This window comes from Schistocerca cancellata, chromosome 3 (assembly GCF_023864275.1).
Source record: "Schistocerca cancellata isolate TAMUIC-IGC-003103 chromosome 3, iqSchCanc2.1, whole genome shotgun sequence".
In the NCBI taxonomy this organism is placed as follows: Eukaryota; Metazoa; Arthropoda; class Insecta; order Orthoptera; family Acrididae; genus Schistocerca; species Schistocerca cancellata.
The window spans coordinates 221,722,279-221,743,189 of NC_064628.1; the positions used below are offsets into that span (position 1 = coordinate 221,722,279).

Sequence of the window (20,911 nt, forward strand, 5' to 3'; positions counted from 1 at the left end):
ACTCAGAGGGCCATAGACATGGGTTCACAGGTAGATGCCGTGTTTCTTGACTTCCACAAGGCGTTTGATACAGTTCCCCACAGTCGTTTAATGAACAAAGTAAGAGCATATGGACTATCAGACCAATTGTGTGATTGGATTGAAGAGTTCCTAGATAACAGAAAGCAGCATATTCTCAATGGAGAGAAGTCTTCTGAAGTAAGAGTGATTTCAGGTGTGCCGCAGGGGAGTGTTGTTGGACCCTTCCTATTCACATTATACATAAATGACCTTGTGGATGACATCGGAAGTTCACTGAGGCTTTTTGCGGATGATGCTGTGGTATATTGAGAGGTTGTAACAATGGAAAATTGTACTGAAATGCAGGAGGATCTGCAGCGAATTGACGCATGGTGCAGGGAATGGCAATTGAATCTCAATGTAGACAAGTGTAATGTGCTGCGAATACATAGAAAGAAAGGTCCCTTATCATTTAGCTACAATATAGCAGGTCAGCAACTGGAAGCAGTTAATGACATAAATTACTGGGAGTACACATTAGGAGTGATTTAAAATGGAATGATCATATAAATTTGATCGTCAGTAAAGCAGATGCCAGACTGAGATTCACTGGAAGAATCCTAAGGAAATAGGTTACAGCACACTTGTTCACCCGCTGCTTGATTACTGCTCAGCAGCATGGGATCCGTAACAGATAGGGTTGATAGAAGAGATAGAGAAGATCCAACGGAGAGCAGCATGCTTCGTTACAGGATCATTTAGTAATCGCGAAAGTGTTACGGAGATGATAGATAAACTCCAGTGGAAGACTCTGCAGGAGAGATGCTCAATAGCTCGGTACGGGCTTTTGTTGAAGTTTCGAGAACATACCTTCACCGAAGAGTCAAGCAGTATATTGCTCCCTCCTACGTACATCTTGCGAAGAGACCATGAGGATAAAATCAGAGAGATTAGAGCCCACACAGAGGCATACCGACAATCCTTCTTTCCACGAACAATACGAGACTGGAATAGAAGGGAGAACCGATAGAGGTACTCAAGGTACCCTCCGCCACACACCGTCAGGTGGCTTGCGGAGTATAGATGTAAATGTACATGTAGATGTACTGAAGCGTTCAGACAATCGTTTCTCCCTCGTGCGATCCACGAATGGAAGAGAAGGGGGGGTAATATGACTTTGGCGCAAATTGTGCCCTCTGCCACACACTGCTTGGTGGCTAGCGGAGTACATATGTAGATGTAGATGTAGATGTAAATGTAAAGGACCTAATAAAAATGGGAAGACTTCCATGAAAACCCCATTCATGAAGCTGCTCAAGAATAAGAGGCCTCCAAGTAGTATTGTAAGCCTCTCAATTGCTCTACCCCTGGCGCGGAAATTGCAGAGCCCCAAAGCACATTTTGAGCATTAAAATTATCACGGAGGATGAAGGGGTGGGGGATCTGCGTAATAATGTCAGTTTAGGCCCCTTCATCAAGCGCATCATGTGGGGGCAAGTAAAGGGAACATATTGTCAACAGATGATGCACATGCACAGGGGATACAGCAGCAGCTTGTAAAGTTGTCGTGAGAGAGGTGAGAAATGGAAATCGGTACTGACAAAAATACCTATGTCTCCTCTAGCTCTCTCTCCACTCAGGCCATCCTTTTTGTGGAGTGCATAGCCTCATAGCTCAGGGGTGTCCAACTGACGGAAATTTGCCTCCTGGAGACACAGACACAGTGGTCCATACTGAGATAAGAGATGGAGTTCCTCCACATGCATCCTGAACCCCTGCAAGTTCCACTATAGTATGGGAGCCATTTCATTGATGTGGTTTTAATTTACCCCTATCTTTGCACTGCGGAGGTGAAGCACTTGTTGAGCAAGGGGGAGTGGAGGGGCTGCCTGGATCCGAGTCATCTAACTCCATGATGTCCTCCTCATCAGTCAGATGTGAAAGAATGACGTCTGATGGCACTCAGGACAGCTTTTGATCCGAACGTGGTGAACCTTTCCCTGCATCCTGTACCTTCGAAGATCAGGGGAAAAGAGGGTGTTGAGAGGCGCACTGCTTGTCATGTGCCTTCTTGACATTCACTATGGAACTGTTGCTAGTCTTTTCTGTGCCTGCTGCTTGGATTGTTTTATCCTTACCTGCTTTGCCTTGGCATTTACATATGCAAGTACACGGTGGTGGTGGATGGTTGTACACTGGATGATGTCTGTGTCAAAGCGTCGACATTAGGAACAGGTGTCTGCATTATGGAAGCATAAGAAAGTGGTAAAGACAGGAGGTTTTGTCACCTTATATTTCTTTTTGGCTGCAGCATAGGGGATGCTGCTTGGTGACTTTTAATTCCTGAATTTTTCATTCCTCTACAAAAACAAGGCTATCTTGGCTCCAGACTGGGTGGCTCCCAGAGCAGTTAACGCAAACTGCTGGAGATGGACAGTCAATCCCAGCTTCATGGACTGCCTTTCCACATTTCCCATAGGTTGCTTCACCCCCCGCATCTCAGTGTTGTGTGCACAGAGTTAGGTACATAAGGCCTAATCGTAAGATGGAGGAAACCTGTCATGGTGTGGTCAGGCAGCATTGGAGAATTAAAGGTCACAATGAAGGTGGCAGTCCTCTCAATTTCTCCATTATTCCTACTCATCCTTTGCTCTAAGTCCACTATCCCTTGTAATGCCCATCCCTGTTTAAGTTCAGCTATGTTGATATCCATGATGTCACGGCATGTGATCATACCCTTTGCTAGAGTTAAGGTAGTTATGCAGTTCAACAATTACATCATATTTTCCAATTTTTTTTTTTTTCTTCGCAAGTATTTCCACCTGCTTTGCTCTGTTAGTCTTGACCAGTAGGGAGAAATTCCTCAGCTGCTTTATAGACTTCAAGCTTCCAGCAAGTGCTTCCAAGCCTTTATGGACATAGAACGGGAACACTTTTTCCAAATGTCCGCTCCTTCCTCTTAATGACCAAAAGCACATTTTGATTTATGACTCCTTGAGCCCTCTTACTATACTTCAACTGATGCAGATTATCAGGAGGGTTAGCTTCCCTCATTCGTTTGAAAGATTGGGTGTGGGTACTCCTACGCGGTACACCCTTCCTGCTGGTAGGAAAAGAAGAAGAAGAAGAAGAAGAATGCAAGGGTTCCATCTCAGTCCCATGAGCAGCTAGGGAAATAAGGGTCCACTCAGACCTGAGTAAGCCTTATACAACTGAGGTGTGGCAGGTTCCCCATAGGTTGCCCTCTAATGACTTTTCACCTTAACCGCTATACATCTCATTAGCGTGCAGCACACCTTAAGATTGAGGGTTTTTCTACACATCCTCATAACCTGAACAGTCAAGCCAAGATCGCCATTCCCAGCAACACACAAAGCTCTACTGGTGTGCCATACAGTACGTGTTGAAGCATGCCCAGACATTATGGTAACAGGAGACTGGTGGTGCTTACCAGTCCCCAGCTCAGGAAACCCGGGGTAACCAAGCCTGTACTCAGGAAAAGAATGCTGAGCATCTGAGGAGAAGTGGCTGAAGCACTACCAGAAGAGGACATAGATCCTAACATCGTACACAATAAGGTAAGTGAATCTGCGCATTTGACCAAAGACCAAAAAGAGGAGCTTCAGGAGTTGACAGTCAGATATGCACATTCTTGGAAGACGCCCTGGTGTAATAAAAGGATATAAATATAAAATGATGGTGTACCCCCATGAAACTTTCTGTTTCTCTTCAAACACCATTCTGTGGGCGAAGGAGGAGACAGTGAGAAAGAAAATTAAAAGAATGATAGATTGGGAAATTATACAGCCTTCTCTCTCACCATACTGTAGTCCTCTCTTAGCTGTTGTTAAGCCAGATGGCAGTCTCCATCTTGTGCTTGACACTTGAGGGAATAAATAAAATTATCGTACCACTTACGAAATGCCCTGACAACCTAAAGGGCCAATTCCATATAATGTCAAATATCTCACAATAATAGATCTTAGTGCCTCGTCCTGGAAGATCACATTACATGAGGATCGCAGAAAATATATAGCCTTTGTGTGTGAGGTTTTGTGTGTGTGTGTGTGTGTGTGTGTGTGTGGGGGGGGGGGGGGGGGGGGGGGGAATTATGAATTTGCATTTTATCATTTGACCTGAACTTAAGCATGGGGGTATTCTTTCCTGCCCTGAATTGAGTCCTGGAGCCTGCATTACCTATAGGAACACTGTCGACGATCTATTAATGGCCACCCCCATCTGGCCAGAACATCTAAGACTTTTGTTTGGGTAAAGAAAAAGTTAAGTACCTTGGCCATATAATATCTCCACACGGTATACTCCTAGATCCACAAAAACATGACGCAATCAAACAGTCCTCCGCCACAGAATAAGACGCAACTAAAGGCACATCAAGGCCTAAGCATCATTTTTTAGAAAATTTGTACGAAACAACTTACGAATGATGACACCTTGTTAAATCTTCACAGAAAGAACCACTCATGGATATAGGCTTACCAGTGTCAGGCTGATTTTGAGAGCATAAAGGAAACCTTATTGAATGCCAATATCTTAAACCACTCTGATACGGCTCAAGATTCGTGTTAATGTACTGATGCATTCTCACAAGGGCTAGGCACTTGCGAGAGACAGATCACCAAGTCTGGGGAGCTTATCTCCAATGTGATTAGTTTCGCTAGTCCAACATTAACCAAATCTGAACGGTCATATTCTGTAACAGAACTTTAGGCTCTAATAGCAATACGGGCATTTAAAAAGTTTCTACCTGTGTGGCAGACACACTAAAGTTTATTGACGCATCAGTCCTTGTCCTTTCCTTTAAATTGCAAACTGTTACATCATTTCCATAAAACCATTCGTGTAGAGTAGTAGACACCTTCTACAGGGCACTTAAAATTAGTTGGGACTTTCGACATTTGGCTGACTGGAGGGGGACAAGATACCATTGCTCAGGTAACACCAATGGCGAGCCGGCTTTCCCTACCACGCCGCCAGCGGTTTGACTGGTAAAGCACCCCTGTTGCCACACCATGAGTAAACAGTACCACATAGTGACCATTAGATGCATCAACGTTTGTAAGCTCTCACTGTAAAGTTGTATTTTCTCACATTTAAATGTTCTTTAGTTATCAGGTATTGTGAATAAGTTTTCTGTGTTGGCGTTGCATTAACAACAACAGTGCAAAACATCTGAATATGAAATTTGCAATAAAAGTGTCATCCAAGAACATGTTCACCGGCTGACAAGATAACAGTTCTGCTGCAAAGCAATCCTCGGAATTCGACAGCAGTAATGGACAAATTACCACGCTGTTGTGATGCATAAAGCTCCAATAGTGCAGTGGACAAAAGCTGATAGTTTGCTCTGGGCACAAAGAAATGTTCCATGAGATAAAGTATAAGGCAAATTTAATGGAACCTGTAGTGTTGTAAAAGTCAAAACCCTACGCTACCAGCTTGACGAACTGGCTAATGGTAAAGGACAAGTTTAATCAGGCTTCCTCCGTATCATGCTCATTTAAATCCGTCCAAGTATATGGGCCTAGGTTAAAAGTAATGTGACAAAAAACAACAAGAAGTTTACGGTCATTGAGGTTGCAATGCTGACAAAAGAAGCTACTGCAAATGTTACACAACAGGACCGGTCTTGAGTTGTCAGCCATACCAGGAAGGTAGTTGAGGAGCCATTCATGATGAACTGTGACGAGTTCTCAGGAATATGCAACTTCTCTTGTTGCTATGTTAAAATCTGCTACTTTTTCCAGAACACAGTAAAGTATAGAAATATTCATCTCATTAACATTGTAATGCGACAGAATCCTGAAATAGTATATTATTAAACTAACAACTGAGTGCAAGTCAAGTCAATAGTTTATGAAACAGATCATTCTCAGTATAAAAATAAATGTGTAACTTCAATCACTTATATTGCCACAAAAGCCACAGCAGTTCTCATTTCACCAGCTATGAATGGCCCTCAATGATTAGATTATTTGATTGAAAAAAATCCGTAGTTTCCTCAATATCGTGGTAGATTGCAAGTTTCGCATATTAATCATATGGCAAAACATTTTCATCTTTGCCACTATCATTTGCCAAGATCTTGTTTCGATATCTCAAAACATTTATAAGATACAAAGAATTTGTGAATATTTCAATCTAGCTTTTTCAATGACGCACGATTTCGTGGCAGAGCACTTTACGTACATTCCATTTTTTTTCAAGATTGGAAACAGACAGCTGGGTCCTTCCAAATTTAAGGAATAATTCAATGTATTACCAACATTTAATCCACAGGAACATGTAACCTAACATGCACGAAACACAAATTCATAGCAACACCTGTTTTTCACTGTGAACAGAGAATTTCTTGCATTAGTTTACCTATTATTGAAACGTCACAACAACTATGACCATTAACAGAATGATAGGCAGTTCACCATGAAGCTGATGAATTAAACTATAAAAAATGCGAGAATGAGAGTTTAGTACCGAACAGTTTCTTTAAAATCGTTTCAGAAACATATCAGATCGGATGGCCTGCTGTTCATGCAGTCAAGCAACCATGATGAATATAACTGGCATTATACTGTGGTCACCTGCTGATGCGCTCAGCACACATTGGCAACTGCACTTCCCTCAGCTCGCTCCGTACTGAACTGTCAAAAGTTGCAACTAATTTTATACGTACTATAGTAGACTTGCTGGAGGCGTAGCTAAGTGTAGCTATGTTGGCTTATCACAATTTACATGCCATGGCCTTTTTTTTCTCTTCAGCATCTGGAATGATAGATGCTTGCATCAGATACGGTGTATGAACAAAGATTTAAGCACATCATGTGAAACTTATGAGCACATGTTGTCCTGTTAATATTGAAAGATTAAACTTAAATTGGGCTGATTAATGTCTTACAAAAAGAAAAACTATGTGAATACAAAACTTAAGAATATCACACCTATTTTAAGCCAACAATGATGCTCTATGAAATTCATTTGTATATAGTCCATTGTAAGACTATGTTGAAAGATTGCATCTCAAAAAAGACTGTGAAGTTATATGAATGCTTAAAAACCACAGCACACTAGTGTACCCATGTGTCAAAGTGGAAAACAAAAGTGGACGCTTAGTAATAGTAGAGTAGAGTAGTGGAATGACACACATTTTACAAAAGGGAGGGTTCGGAATAAAGTAGAAAACAGTGTAAATTTACTTTGACAAATGTCGATGCAGTGCTGAATGCATGAGTTGGGTTCAATCACTGAAATATGTGAATTACGTCTAGGAATCACTGCCTTGCGCTGAAAATGATGAGCCTGCTCAGCACAGCATAGATAATCCAAGTACGCACAAGCCATGGCGCACCACTTTGAAGCAACTTCATGATGAAAAGTGAAATGGTGTCACAAACTTTGAGAGCCTATCTGTAGCTGCAGTACCAATGAACTAAGAAAGAGTGCGCACAGCGTATACTACATGACATGCATGTTCTTAACCATGCTGGTGGCAAGTAATGGTTATACTCTAATAAGAATAGCAAATGATTTGACTTCCAAATGTGCTTGTTCTAAATTATTTGTAAACATAACTGTACATATTATAACACTGACACTTCCTGTGCAAAGAACAAATTAAGAACTATACCACCAATAGAGATCTTTTGTACCCACACAGGCCAAAACTCATAACTTAAAATGTTTAACATAGAAAACTGAAGATGCTGGATTGTACCACAACTGCATACTGTTGTCTAGTAATAGTGGACCACGGTAGTGTACAGTAGTGGGGCAGTTGTACAGGTACCTATAAGGTTTATCTGCACAGACAAACAAGATGTATTAATTCATAGAGGTGCCAGTTGGGAATAAGCCAAACATATTTAAATTTGTATTATGCTGCATCAATGTAATCTGAGAGGGTGGCAGAAAAATTAAAAATGATGTACCTTCAGATTTTTATACAACACCTCTCTTGTTTTAATACTTGTAACATAGCTCTTGTGTTCTTGTAAGCTGTGGTGTACGGACGTATACTTGTTCTCTAGGTGTCAACAACTAAAAAGTAGATAGCTCGTGAAAAAGAAGTATTTTAGTTCTATGACCTTGAAGCACACCTATTTCTCTCTATATGCATCATGAACTGCTGCAGCAAATCTTTGGATGCATGGGAATAATCCTCAAGATGATGATTGCCGCATCCCATACACACTGTCGTACTAAGAGGGAGAAGAGGTAATTATTATTAATAGGAAAAGAATTTTCAAGACTAATCATTTCAAGCTCATGCTGCAAAAGATTGAAAGCAGTACCTAGCATAATGTAATGCATGGTGTTTGTGTAAAAGAAGAAAAACTTCTCCAATTGATAGGCGCTGCTGAGTACGATACTATCATCACACCTTTCTCTGTCGCCAAGCTAATTGTATTTTTATATGTGTTTCACTAAAGCTGGAACTGAGACAGTAGGAGCCACTTCACCTATTCAGGGGAAAGATGTTTTGTCCAGTGTCAAGACGAGACAAACACAAAAGTATAGGGTCTATTAATCATTGGCACTTCGAATGCACAGCAAATGATGGTCCACCTGAGGGAAATGGCAACAAAGGACAGGAAAGGACACCAGGTGCACTCAGTGTGTATGCCTGTTAGCCTCATTCAACATGTTGTTGAGGCTATTCCGGGCCATCGAGGGAACAGGGTGTAACCAACTGCACATTGTGGCACTTGTTGAAACAAACAAAGCCTGTCATCTGGGCTTTGAGGTCACACTTGGGTCATTGGCTCTGAGCACTATGGGACTTAACTTCTAATGTCATCAGTCACACTTGGGTCATTCCAGCGACTGTAGGAGAAGGTTGAGAAGACCAGCCTTGTGCATGGAGTATCAATGAAGCTCACAATTTGCAGTGTTGTCCCCAGAACTTATTGTGGCCCTTTGGTTCTGAGTCAAGTGGTATGACTGACAAGCTAGGTTGCAACTTCCTGGACTTGCACCCATAAGGTTGAAAACTGTTGGGTCCCCATAAATTGGTCAGGTGGACACAAAACATCACAGGTTGCTACTCAGGTAGCTGACTGTGAATGGGGTGCACACAAGGGTTTTTTAGATTAGGCGACTCTCCATCCAATCCAGATAACGATAGGTGTAGGAAACCCAGAAGTATCAGTGTAAGATCGAAACAAATGTCTCCTACAGGTGACAGGATTAAAACCCTTTCTGGTTAACTACCGAATCATTCACAACAAAGTGCCAGAGTTTGAAGTGCTCATGAAAAGCAGTGAAGCTCGCATAATATTAGGTACAGGATGCTGGTTGAAACCTGAATTGGTAGCAGTGAGATTTTTGTTGAAAATTTTAGTGCATATCTAAAGGACAGGCAAAAAGAAAATGGAGATGGTGTATTTGTCACAGTACACAATAAACTCAAATCCACTGAGATAGAAACTGAACATGCAATGCTTGATGCCTTTCACGACAACCACAGCAGAATATTGTCAAACGATATTTTTACACAACACCCAAAGAAATTTTGGCCATATGTAAAGGCCGTTAGTGAAACCAATGTTAGTGTCAAGTCTCTCGCAAATGAGACAGGAACTGAAATTGAAGGTAGCTAAGCAAAAGTTGAAATAATTAACTCCATTTTCAAATATTTCTTTACAAAGGCAAACCCAAGTGAATTGCCCCAATTTGATCCTCATACCATTGAAAAGATGAATGAGATTGTCTGGGCACAACTCAGTATCAGATTGGGCATAAAATGGTAACTGAATCCTTCGATCACCCACCAGACTTATCTCCTGATGTAACCGAAAACTTTAGAGGAAACCTCAGTTCAGTTGTCCTTAAGTTAACCAGTCACGCTGTAATCATTGTGGGAGACTTTAATCATCCAACAATTAACTGGGAAAATTACAGTTTTGTTAGTAGTGGGCTTGATAAGACATCCTGTGAAACATTACTAAATGCCTTCTCTGAAAACTACCTAAGATAGATGGTTCAGAACCCAACTCCTTATGGAAATAGATTGGATATAATGGCAACAAATAGACCTGACCATTTTGAGGATGTCCACATAGTAACAGGTATCAGTGACCATGATACAGTTGTGGTAATGGGAGGGAACGTCAATTTGTTGTAGAACCTCAGAACACATTCTGAGCTCAAACATTATGAGAGATGTTGAACAGACTTACCTCTTCAATGACAACCAGCAAGGATTCTGAAAACATCTATCATGTGAAACCGAACTTGCTCATTTCTCACCTGAGATACTGAAAGCTTTGGATCAAGACAGTCAAGTAGATGCAGTATTTCTCAATTTCCAAAAAGCATTTGACTCAGTACCACACCTATGCTTATTGTCGAAAGTATGGTCATGTGGGTACAAAGTGAAATTGTGACTGGATTGAGGACTTCTTGGTAAGGGGGACGCAGCATGTTACCTTGGATGGAGAAGTAACTTCAGTATGTTGGGACTCTTGCTGTTCATGTTGTATATTAATGACCTTGCAGTCAATATTAATAGTAACCTCAGATTTTTTGCAGATGATGCAGTTATCTACAATGAATTACTGTCTGAAAGAAGATGCAGAAGTATGCAGTTCAGTACTTGATAAGATTTAAAGTTTCTGCAGAGATTGGTAACTTTCTTTAAATTTTCAGAAATGTAAAATTGTGCAGTTCACAGAACGAAAAACCATAGTATCCTATGATTATAGTATCATTAGTCACTGTTGGAATCAGCCAATGTGTACTCATACTGGATGTAATAATTTGTAGAGATATGAAATGGAGTGATCACAAAAGTCTCAGTCAAGGGTAAAGCAGGTGTTAGACTTCAGTTTATTGGTAGAATACTGAGGAAGTGCAATCAGTCTACAAAGGAGATTGCTTAAAAACCACTTGTGTGACTGCTTCTAGAATATTGCTCAAGTGTGTGGGACCTATAAAAAACAAGACTAACAGGTGATACTGAACTTATATAAAGATGGGCAGCACAAATTGTCACAGGTTTGTTTGATCCATGGGAGAGTGTCACAGAGATACAGAAAGGACAGAACTGGAAGACTCTTGAAGAAAGGCAGACTATCCTGAGCAAGTCTATTAACAAAGTTTAAAGAAATGGCTTTAAATGATGATGTAGGAATATATTACAATCCTCTATGTATTGCTCACATAGGGATCATGAGGATAAGATTAGAATAATTACTGCATGCACAGAGGCATTCAAACACTCATTCTTCCCATGCTCTATATGTGAATGGAATGGGAAGAAAGCCTAATAACTGGGTCAATGGGACATGTCCTCTGCCATGCACCTCAAGATGGTTTGCACATTACAGATGTAGATGTGTAGAAGCAAGTTGTGTTCAGTGGCCTGCTCATGAGTGAGGAGCAGGTTTGTTCCTACTTGGCCATTCGAAGGCACAGAGTTATTGTGGACTTCTTAGAGGCAATGAGTGGGGCCCCTAGTACAGTAGTTGTGCTCGGCAGCTGGCCCACAACTGGAGATCAGAATATTTGCATTGCTCCTCATATGCATTGAATTATTCTGAGTCTGCTAAGATGAGCCATTTTAAGGTATGGTAATCTGTAGCCGATGAATTTGTTAATGGTGTTTCTATGTTCTGTCTATGTCTGAGACACGGTATTCTACTGTGGCCAAGAGTCTTTGTATTTTATTGCGGCAAGGAACCTTCAACTTGAATAGATACTGTAATCTTACGATACCACAATTATTTCAGAACTATCCACGGCATCAATATAGTGTGGAATAACTGACTGTTTTGAGGAAGTTTCATATCGGTGCACACTATACACTAGGCTGAAAATCTCATTCTGATCTACAATCATTGTCACCACTGATTTATCAGGTAAGTGTTTGTATGCCAACAAATCATTTTTAGCCCCAAAAACTTTCTATTATTTGCAAGTATCTCTGTATGTTAAAGTGAGGATGACAAATGTAATAACTGAGACTTACAATCATTTTCATCTTAATTTGGAGTAGGAGCGTTTCAACAGATCAAATGAAAAGTTTTGTCATAGCCAAAACTTTGTGAAAAATGGGCTGGACACAGCCTACTGAGATCTTTGTAATGTCAGTCTGTGACATCTGTGTACCTTGGTACATTGTTGTGTGTTGTCCATCTTCAGTGGATGGACAAGCACTCCAATTCAGAAACCTACTCCTTAATCGTTTAAAATGGAGGGCGGAAATCCTTTAGGACTGAATCTCACTTGCCATACATATTCTTGCATGTTAAACCTCCAAAACTGAAGTATTTTATCATAGTCCTTTCCAAAATTTTTCCATTTTTTATGAAAATCTTAAAATGTTGAGTGATTGCAAGATCTCACGAAATAAGCAATATGACGAAAGTCTCTGAAACTTCACTCTGTGCTAATTTAAGAATCCTACTGTCAAAATATAATGGTATTTTGGCTACATAAATCGTGGTAAAACTTTGAACAGTGCTCATACTACAACTATTACACTCTTACATCTTCTGCTGTTTTACCAGTATATTTTATAATCAATCATTGGCATTTCAACTAGTTTCCCCTAATGAATTACACTTCTCGTAACGTGCTCCCTTTCCTGATAATGAATTCATATATTCTGAATGTCCGCTCATTCTCAGTCTGTAACTGTATATATTCCTCTTTTCTAGACAATGCTTCACACAAAGACCAACTTAATTTAAAAGTTCAAAACAACTGCCTCCATTCAACAATCTCGCCTTTATATTTGTAAAAATAGTATGTTCTTGACTATTAGGAATAACCACTCAAAACTGCAAGTGTGTCTCAAAACAGATTTACTTTCTTAAATATCAAACAAATGTAACAAAAAGTAATCACTCCAGATTGCAAAATGCGTATAATTCTATCATATGATAACTGGTTTCAGTCATACATAGACTGGGCACATGGAGTTGATGTACGAAGTCTTTGTAAGCACTAAAGGGCACTTACTGTCAACTGCTTTTGAGGCTAGGTGTCCTTTAGCATTTACAACAACTCTGCTCATCAACTCCTCACATCGCAAAAGGAGAGTTACTGGTGTGAAGGTGGTCTATCTATGAATGAAACTGTTTACCATACCATTAAAAATGAAACATCATTTTTGAAATGGAAGGATTGTTTTTTGTTACATTACAAGAAGAGACTGCTGATGTTCCCACAAAGACTTCCAAAATGATATCATATAAATGATTGTTATTAATCTCATATTAATGTACAAACAGTAATTAAAGTATAACTCCACAAAAACGAAATTTAATTCACCACATAGCATATAGGATTACTCTCAAAGACAGTAAATAAAACTGTACAAATGCATTGTTTCATGATGTATATGCCAATAAAATTTTCTTAAGCTCCCACCTGCGCAAGGGGTGACTACTGTGTCATTGCTGCTTCAGTCCTACCACGTGTGACACCGCTAATGTCCAGTCCAGCAACATAAGGTAATGTTCTGGTTGCAAGAGTGTATGTTATGTAAACATTATTTGCATAAATAAATATATATGTAGTGAATATAATAGAAGGAAACATTCCACGTGGGAAAAATATATCTAAAAACAAAGATGATGTAACTTATCAAACGAAAGCATTGGCATGTTGATAGACACATAAACAAACACAAACACAAACACAAACACAAACACAAACACAAACACAAACACACAAAATTCAAGCTTTCGCAACCAACGGTTGCTTCATCAGGAAATCTGAAGTATATCATGGCTGGTCTCCACAGCCAACGGCTTTTGCTTCTTCTCAGTCTAATTTTTAAACTCAGGATGGCAAACATTGTAAAGTACTTCATCATCAGAATACATCTCACACAACTTAGTTGTTGTTGAGATGCACCAAGCAAAATTTAGAGCAACCATGTTTATAAACACTACATTAGGCATCAAACGGCTGCAGCAGTGCTGGTGCTCCAGGCAGTTACTTTTATCCTTGTGGTAAACAAATGACAATTGATTTCAGTTATGAAGTCTAAGGCAAGGTGCTACATTTGGTCAAATTTGACAAAAGGAAACAATTGACAAAAGTTCCAAATTACACTGCATCAAATATATCTAGAAATTTGATAGTGTAGTGCCATCCTTGGGACTGGTTCACTGAAGTTTTATGAGGGCACAGTGGTCTTGCAACCAAATCATTACTTATGTGGTGCTGGACTTGGCACCGGCAATGTACAGGCGTCAGAAAAATTATATAAGTCATCAAATTATATAAGTCCTCAACCACAACAGGCAACAACTGACAATGACCAAGGAGCACTTGGACAAATGTTAATTTGTTTTTAACCACATGATGTGGCTGGAACCTGGAAATTTTTTTTATCAGCAAGTAAAATGGTTTCTTACTGCACTGAAAAGAATGTAATACCAGGGGAATATTCAGCAGTGAACACTATACCTCAATCAACATTACGATCATGATGATAAACGAAAATAATGGTGGTGATGACTGAGGGTTTCAGACACTGTGCAGTTATTCACACTTAATTCTTATTTCAACAAAAGAAAACTAAAATTTCAAGATAAGTGGAGGACAAAACGCAATGTATTCCAATGAGACAGAAAGTCGAGGAAACAAAACATAACGAAGATTAAAATTAAACATCTCATCAATGACAAAGAGCATTAGAGATGAAACACGAACTCAGATTGGACAAGGATGGAGAAAAATTGGCTTTTAGAAGAACAATGGATTTAGGTAAACCTAAATCTGGATGGGTCAGAGAGAATTAGAATACTGCTTCTCCTCATCAAGAATTCAGTATGGTCAACACTTGCAAGGATGACAAAAGTATAAAAATATTGCACCAACATCTTTATAGATTTATGTCACAACACAGCCTCTCCTGACCGCTTAGAATGCACCAGTCACATGCTTATAGGTGTGACTTCGAGGGGGGAGGGGGGGAGGGGGAGGGGGAGGGGGAGGGGGAGGGGAAGGGAGGGAGGGAGAGAGAGAGAGAGAGAGAGAGAGAGAGAGAGAGAGAGAGAGAGAGAGAGAGAGAGAATTTTAGGGTGTTCAACAGCAAGATTATTAGTGTAACTGCTAAAAATAAAGTTCAGAGATGAATGTGGTTAAAACAGTTACAATTAAAAATACCTAAAATATGTCAATCACATTCTCCAATTTTCACCACATTTGCCTACTCTTTACACCCAGTCATGAGGACTGTAAAATTCGTAACTTGACATAGTCACCGTGGTAACACGTTGCACTCTGTGAGGTAACATACTGTGAGTATCTGTATTTGAATCACAAAATAAAACAGTTTACGCATATTACCATCACGAAGCCAGTGAAGCAAATCTTGCTGAAAATTACTCAGGCGAAACATATAGTTATCTTCTACTGTAAACTCAGCAGGTTGGCCAGATTCCACAGACACTTTGCATAAGGACCCATCATGGCCAACTTCCTCCCGCAGTTGAGATGCCGCCAGAAATGTCTCATCAGACACACAGTACCAGCCATGATACTGACCTTTATATATGTATCCACCTTTCCTTAAATCATTCTGAAACAATGGAAAAATCATATAATTGTCCATAAGCAAACCACAATAGCTGTATTATATTTCTTTTCTGCCATAGTATTTTAAAAACAATAACTCAATTAATATTACTTTGAACACAAGTTACAAGGCATCTAGACATTCACATCCTATAAACTTAAACCATCTAACTAAATATTCTGAATGTTTTAGTTTGATAATGCAAGATAAATTCCATATGTATAAAGTGAAAGTCATTTGAATTATCAGTGATTGCATCAGACAACAGATCTACATACATACTCCACAAACCATCGTGCAGTGCGTGGCAGAGGAAACCATGAACCACTACAATTTCCTGTTGCAGTTGCAAATGGACCAAGTGAAAAATGACTGTCTACAAGACTGGAGTTAAATGATGTCCACTCATTGTCTAAGTGGGGATGCTAAAAACAGCTTAACTGCTTTTTTCCAGAATAAATATTGTCCTGGCCTTCCTAATGGATTTATTAACTTTCGTAAACACCTGTTGTTATGATAACATCGTGCTCACTAGTCCCTGTCTCTACAGTGACACTGTCAATAAGGTCAGGCCAGTTTGCAGCTATAAGGTCTAAAATGTTTCCATTGTGTTTGGGCTGTCTAACTAGTTGTTCAAGGCAGTTTCAGGAAACATGTTCAAAGGTACTTTCAAAGACTGTCTGTGCATACCACCTGCAGTGAATCCACAGACTTCCTAATCTATACTCAGTTGATTACAGTCACTTCCCACTAATACTACATGATTTGGGTATTTCTGTGCCCTACTGAGTGTAGGCTTTCCATAAATGATTCTACAACTGTTAAGGGAGAATCAAGGAACTTAGGCATGCTAATCCTGTCCAGGTAACTTCAGAAACAGGCTCAAGTTTAACCTTGACAGAAACAATATTTTTGTCAACAGCAATGAATGCTTCCATTCACACGGCGTCTAATCTTGTCTTTTCAGTGTATGTTCCATGCCTTGCTAAAAATTTCAGTTTTCTATTTCAGGTTTCAGGCAGCTCTCAGTTCCCAGAATAATTTGAGCACAACAACTTTTCTGAGGGTAGTGAGTTCAGGAACTCTGTTACGAATACTCTGACAATTTACTGTTGAAATTTTGACAGTCAACTACTTTGTACATGATCTGATTTTGCTCTCTGCTTATCGAATGATGAGCATTCATCAGAGGACCTCAAACAACTGCCTAGCCTAAAAGAAAAAAACAACGCACAAGCCCTCCAAAAAGTACTCTGTTACCCGAGTAACTACTTCCTTTGAGTAGTGCACCCCTGTCCATCAAGGGAGTCCTACAACCCTCCACCCCATAACAAAGATCCAGAAATCTGCAGCCATGACCATTAGAGAATAATTGGAGCCTCTGGTTGAGGCACTTCAATCAGCTTCAAACCAAAGGACCCTAACTGGGTAAGATGTTGCAAATTGTAAGCAGTGCTTGCATCCAGTGAACAAGGCCAGCAGTCTTCACCACTTCTGCCAGGAACTGAAGATGACCTCAGAATACAAGAGATGTGCATCACTGGTGTCGACAAGAGTAAAAACTTGGTGATTACTGCACCCTCCACCCTCGATAGAGCCACCTCCACATCTCAGATGAGCCCCCCCCCCCCCCCAATACTCACACCGAGTGCTTTTCAGCCCTGGATGCTATTCCAATACTGGAGCTTCTAAAAAAGTAGTAAACTCCTCCCCAAGTGTGCCTGCTCAGACCCTGCTGAAGGAGTGGGCCACCTGTCACTCAAAAAGTGAATGGGAAACACCACATGGCCAGCCTCCACACTGACACACTGCTTCAAGCAACATGACCGCATAACCGCTACCATTCGTTCACAGTGAGTGTAGATCCCATGCTTCAGATACAAAGGAAGGTGCCTTGACAGTGCAGTAGCAAGTAGCAGCAATTGGCTTATTTAGCATTCATATAAGTGTTGTAGTCAAGTTGAAAATTTGGTTGAGTGTTCTTAGTGCACTTGTTTAGTTAAATCTACCAAATCATTGTGTAGTTTCATATTTAGCAGGGGCAGATTTGCATTTTAATATCCATGATGTGTAAAGTCACGTAGTCGTCTGTCAATTGTTTATTTCTTTCAAATAGTCTTTGTACGTTACTGACAGTGCAGTTAGCCTTCTGCCACCGAGCAGTGTGTCAACAATGCGCAAGTAGCAGCATTACTGCATTTACTAGGCAGTCTTGTATTTTAATTGTTTGTTTGTTATGGTCTTCAGTCCTGAGACTGGTTTGATGCAGCTCTCCATGCTAATCTATCCTGTGCAAGCTTCTTTATCTCCCAGTACCTACTGCAGCCTACATCTTTCTGAAGCTGCTTAGTGTATTCATCTCTTGGTCTCCCCCTACGATTTTTACCCTCCATGCTGCCCTCCAGTACTAAATTGGTGATCCCTTGATGTCTCAGAACATGTCCTACCAACCGATCCCTTCTTCTAGTCAAGTTGTGCCACAAACTGCACTTCTCCCCAATTCTATTCAATACATACTCATTAGTTATGTGATCTACCCATTAAATCCTCAGCATTCTTCTGAAGCACCACATTTCGAAAACTTCTATTCTCTTCTTGTCTAAACTATTTATCGTCCACATTTCACTTCTATACATGGCTACACTCCATACAAATACTTCCAGATAAGACTTCTGACACTTAAATCTATACTCTATGTTAACAAATTTCTCTTCTTCAGATACGCTTTCCTTGCCATTGCCAGTCTACATTTTATATCCTCTCTACTTCGACCATCATCAGTTATTTTGCTCCCCAAATAGCAAAACTCCTTTACTAATTTAAGTGTCTCATCTCCTAATCTAATTCCCTGAGCATCACCCAACTTCATTCAACTACATTCCATTATCCTCGTTTTGCTTTTGTTGATGTTCCATCCTGTACCCTCCTTTCAAGACACTGTCTATTCCGTTCAACTGCTCTTCCAAGTCCTTTGCTGTCTGTGACAGAATTACAATGTCATCGGCGAACCTCAAAGTTTTTATTTCTTCTCCATGGATTTTAATACCTACTCCGAACTTTTCTTTTGTTTCCTTTACTGCTTGCTCAATATGCAGATTGAATAGCATCTGGGAGATGCTACAACCCTGTCTCCATTCCCTTCCCAACCACTGCTTCCCTTTCATGTCCCTCGACTCTTATAACTGCCATCTGGTTTCTGTACAAATTGTAAATAGCCTTTCGCTCCCTGTATTTTACCCCTGCCACCTTTAGAATTTGAAAGAGAGTATTCCAGTCAACACTGTCAAAAGCTTTCTCTAAGTCTACAAATGCTAGAAAAGTAGGTCTATCTTTCCTTAATCTTTCTTCTATGATAAGTCGTAGGGTCAGTATTGCCTCAAGTGTTCCAATGTTTCTACGGAATCCAAACTGATCTTCCCCGAGGGCAGCTTCTACCAGTTATTTCCATTCATCTGTAAAGAATTCGCCTTAGTATTTTGCAGCTGTGACTTATTAAACTGATAGTTCGGTAATTTTCACATCTGTCAACACCTGCTTTCTTTGGGATTGGAATTATTGTATTCTTCTTGAAGTCTTAGGGTATTTCGCCTGTCTCATACATCTTGCTCACCAGATGGTAGAGTTTGGTCAGGACTGGCTCTCCCAAGGCTGTCAGTAGTTCTAATGGAATGTTGTCTATTCCTGGGGCCTTGTTTCGACTTAGGTCTTTCAGTGCTCTGTCAAACTCTTCAATCATATCTCCCATTTCATTTTCATCTACATCCTCTTCCATTTCCATAATATTGCCCTCAAGTACCTCGCCCTTGTATAGACCCTCTATATACTACTTCCACCTTTCTCCTTTCCCTTCTTTGGTTAGAACTGGGTTTCCATCTGAGCTCTTGATATTCATGCAAGTGGTTCTCTTTTCTCCAAAGGTCTCTTTAATTTTCCTGTAGGCAGTATCTACACTCCTGGAAATGGAAAAAAGAACACATTGACACCGGTGTGTCAGACCCACCATACTTGCTCCGGACACTGCGAGAGGGCTGTACAAGCAATGATCACACGCACGGCACAGCGGACACACCAGGAACCGCGGTGTTGGCCTTCGAATGGCGCTAGCTGCGCAGCATTTGTGCACCGCCGCCGTCAGTGTCAGCCAGTTTGCCGTGGCATACGGAGCTCCATCGCAGTCTTTAACACTGGTAGCAAGCCGCGACAGCGTGGACGTGAACCATATGTGCAGTTGACGGACTTTGAGTGAGGGCGTATAGTGGGCATGCGGGAGGCCGGGTGGACGTACCGCCGAATTGCTCAACACGTGGGGCGTGAGGTCTCCACAGTACATCGATGTTGTCGCCAGTGGTCGGCGGAAGGTGCACGTGCCCGTCGACCTGGGACCGGACCGCAGCGACGCACGGATGCACGCCAAGACCGTAGGATCCTACGCAGGGCCGTAGGGGACCGCACTGCCACTTCCCAGCAAATTAGGGACACTGTTGCTCCTGGGGTATCGGCGAGGACCATTCGCAACCATCTCCATGAAGCTGGGCTACGGTCCCGCACACCGTTAGGCCGTCTTCCGCTCACGCCCCAACATCGTGCAGCCCGCCTCCAGTGGTGTCGCGACAGGCGTGAATGGAGGGACGAATGGAGACGTTTCGTCTTCAGCGATGAGAGTCGCTTCTGCCTTGGTGCCAATGATGGTCGTATGCGTGTTTGGTGCCGTGCAGGTGGGGAGCGATCTCCTACACTGGCCGTACACCACTGGTGATCGTCGAGGGGACACTGAATAGTGCACGGTACATCCAAACCGTCATCGAACCCATCGTTCTACCATTCCTAGACCGGCAAGGTAACTTGCTGTTCCAACAGGACAATGCACGTCCGCATGTATCCCGTGCCACCCAACGTGCTCTAGAAGGTGTAAGTCAACTACCCTGGCCAGCAAGATCTCCGGATCTGTCCCCCATTGAGCATGTTTGGGACTGGATGAAGCGTCGTCTCACGCGGTCTGCACGTCCAGCACGAACGCTGGTCCAACTGAGGCGCCAGGTGGAAATGGCATGGCAAGCCGTTCCACAGGACTACATCCAGCATCTCTACGATTGTCTTCATAGGAGAATAGCAGCCTGCATTGCTGCGAAAGGTGGATATACACTGTACTAGTGCCGACATTGTGCATGCTCTGTTGCCTGTGTCTATGTGCCTGTGGTTCTGTCAGTGTGATCATGTGATGTATCTGACCCCAGGAATGTGTCAATAAAGTTTCCCCTTCCTGGGACAATGAATTCACGGTGTTCTTATTTCAATTTCCAGGAGTGTATCTTACCCCTCATGAGATAAGCCTCTACATCCTTATATTTGTCTTCTAGCCAT

The 20,911-nt window shown here is 41.2% G+C and overlaps 1 protein-coding gene across 1 annotated transcript in view; it reads right to left on the bottom strand.

Moving 5' to 3' along the window:
- Positions 1 to 20,911, bottom strand: part of LOC126174850 (methionine--tRNA ligase, mitochondrial) — a 102,250-nt gene that overhangs the window by 68,052 nt on the left and 13,287 nt on the right. Inside the window, exon 3 of the mRNA XM_049921237.1 lies at positions 15,322 to 15,553. Within this exon, the coding sequence (XP_049777194.1) occupies positions 15,322 to 15,553 (232 nt within the window). The remainder of the gene's footprint in view (positions 1 to 15,321; positions 15,554 to 20,911) is intronic.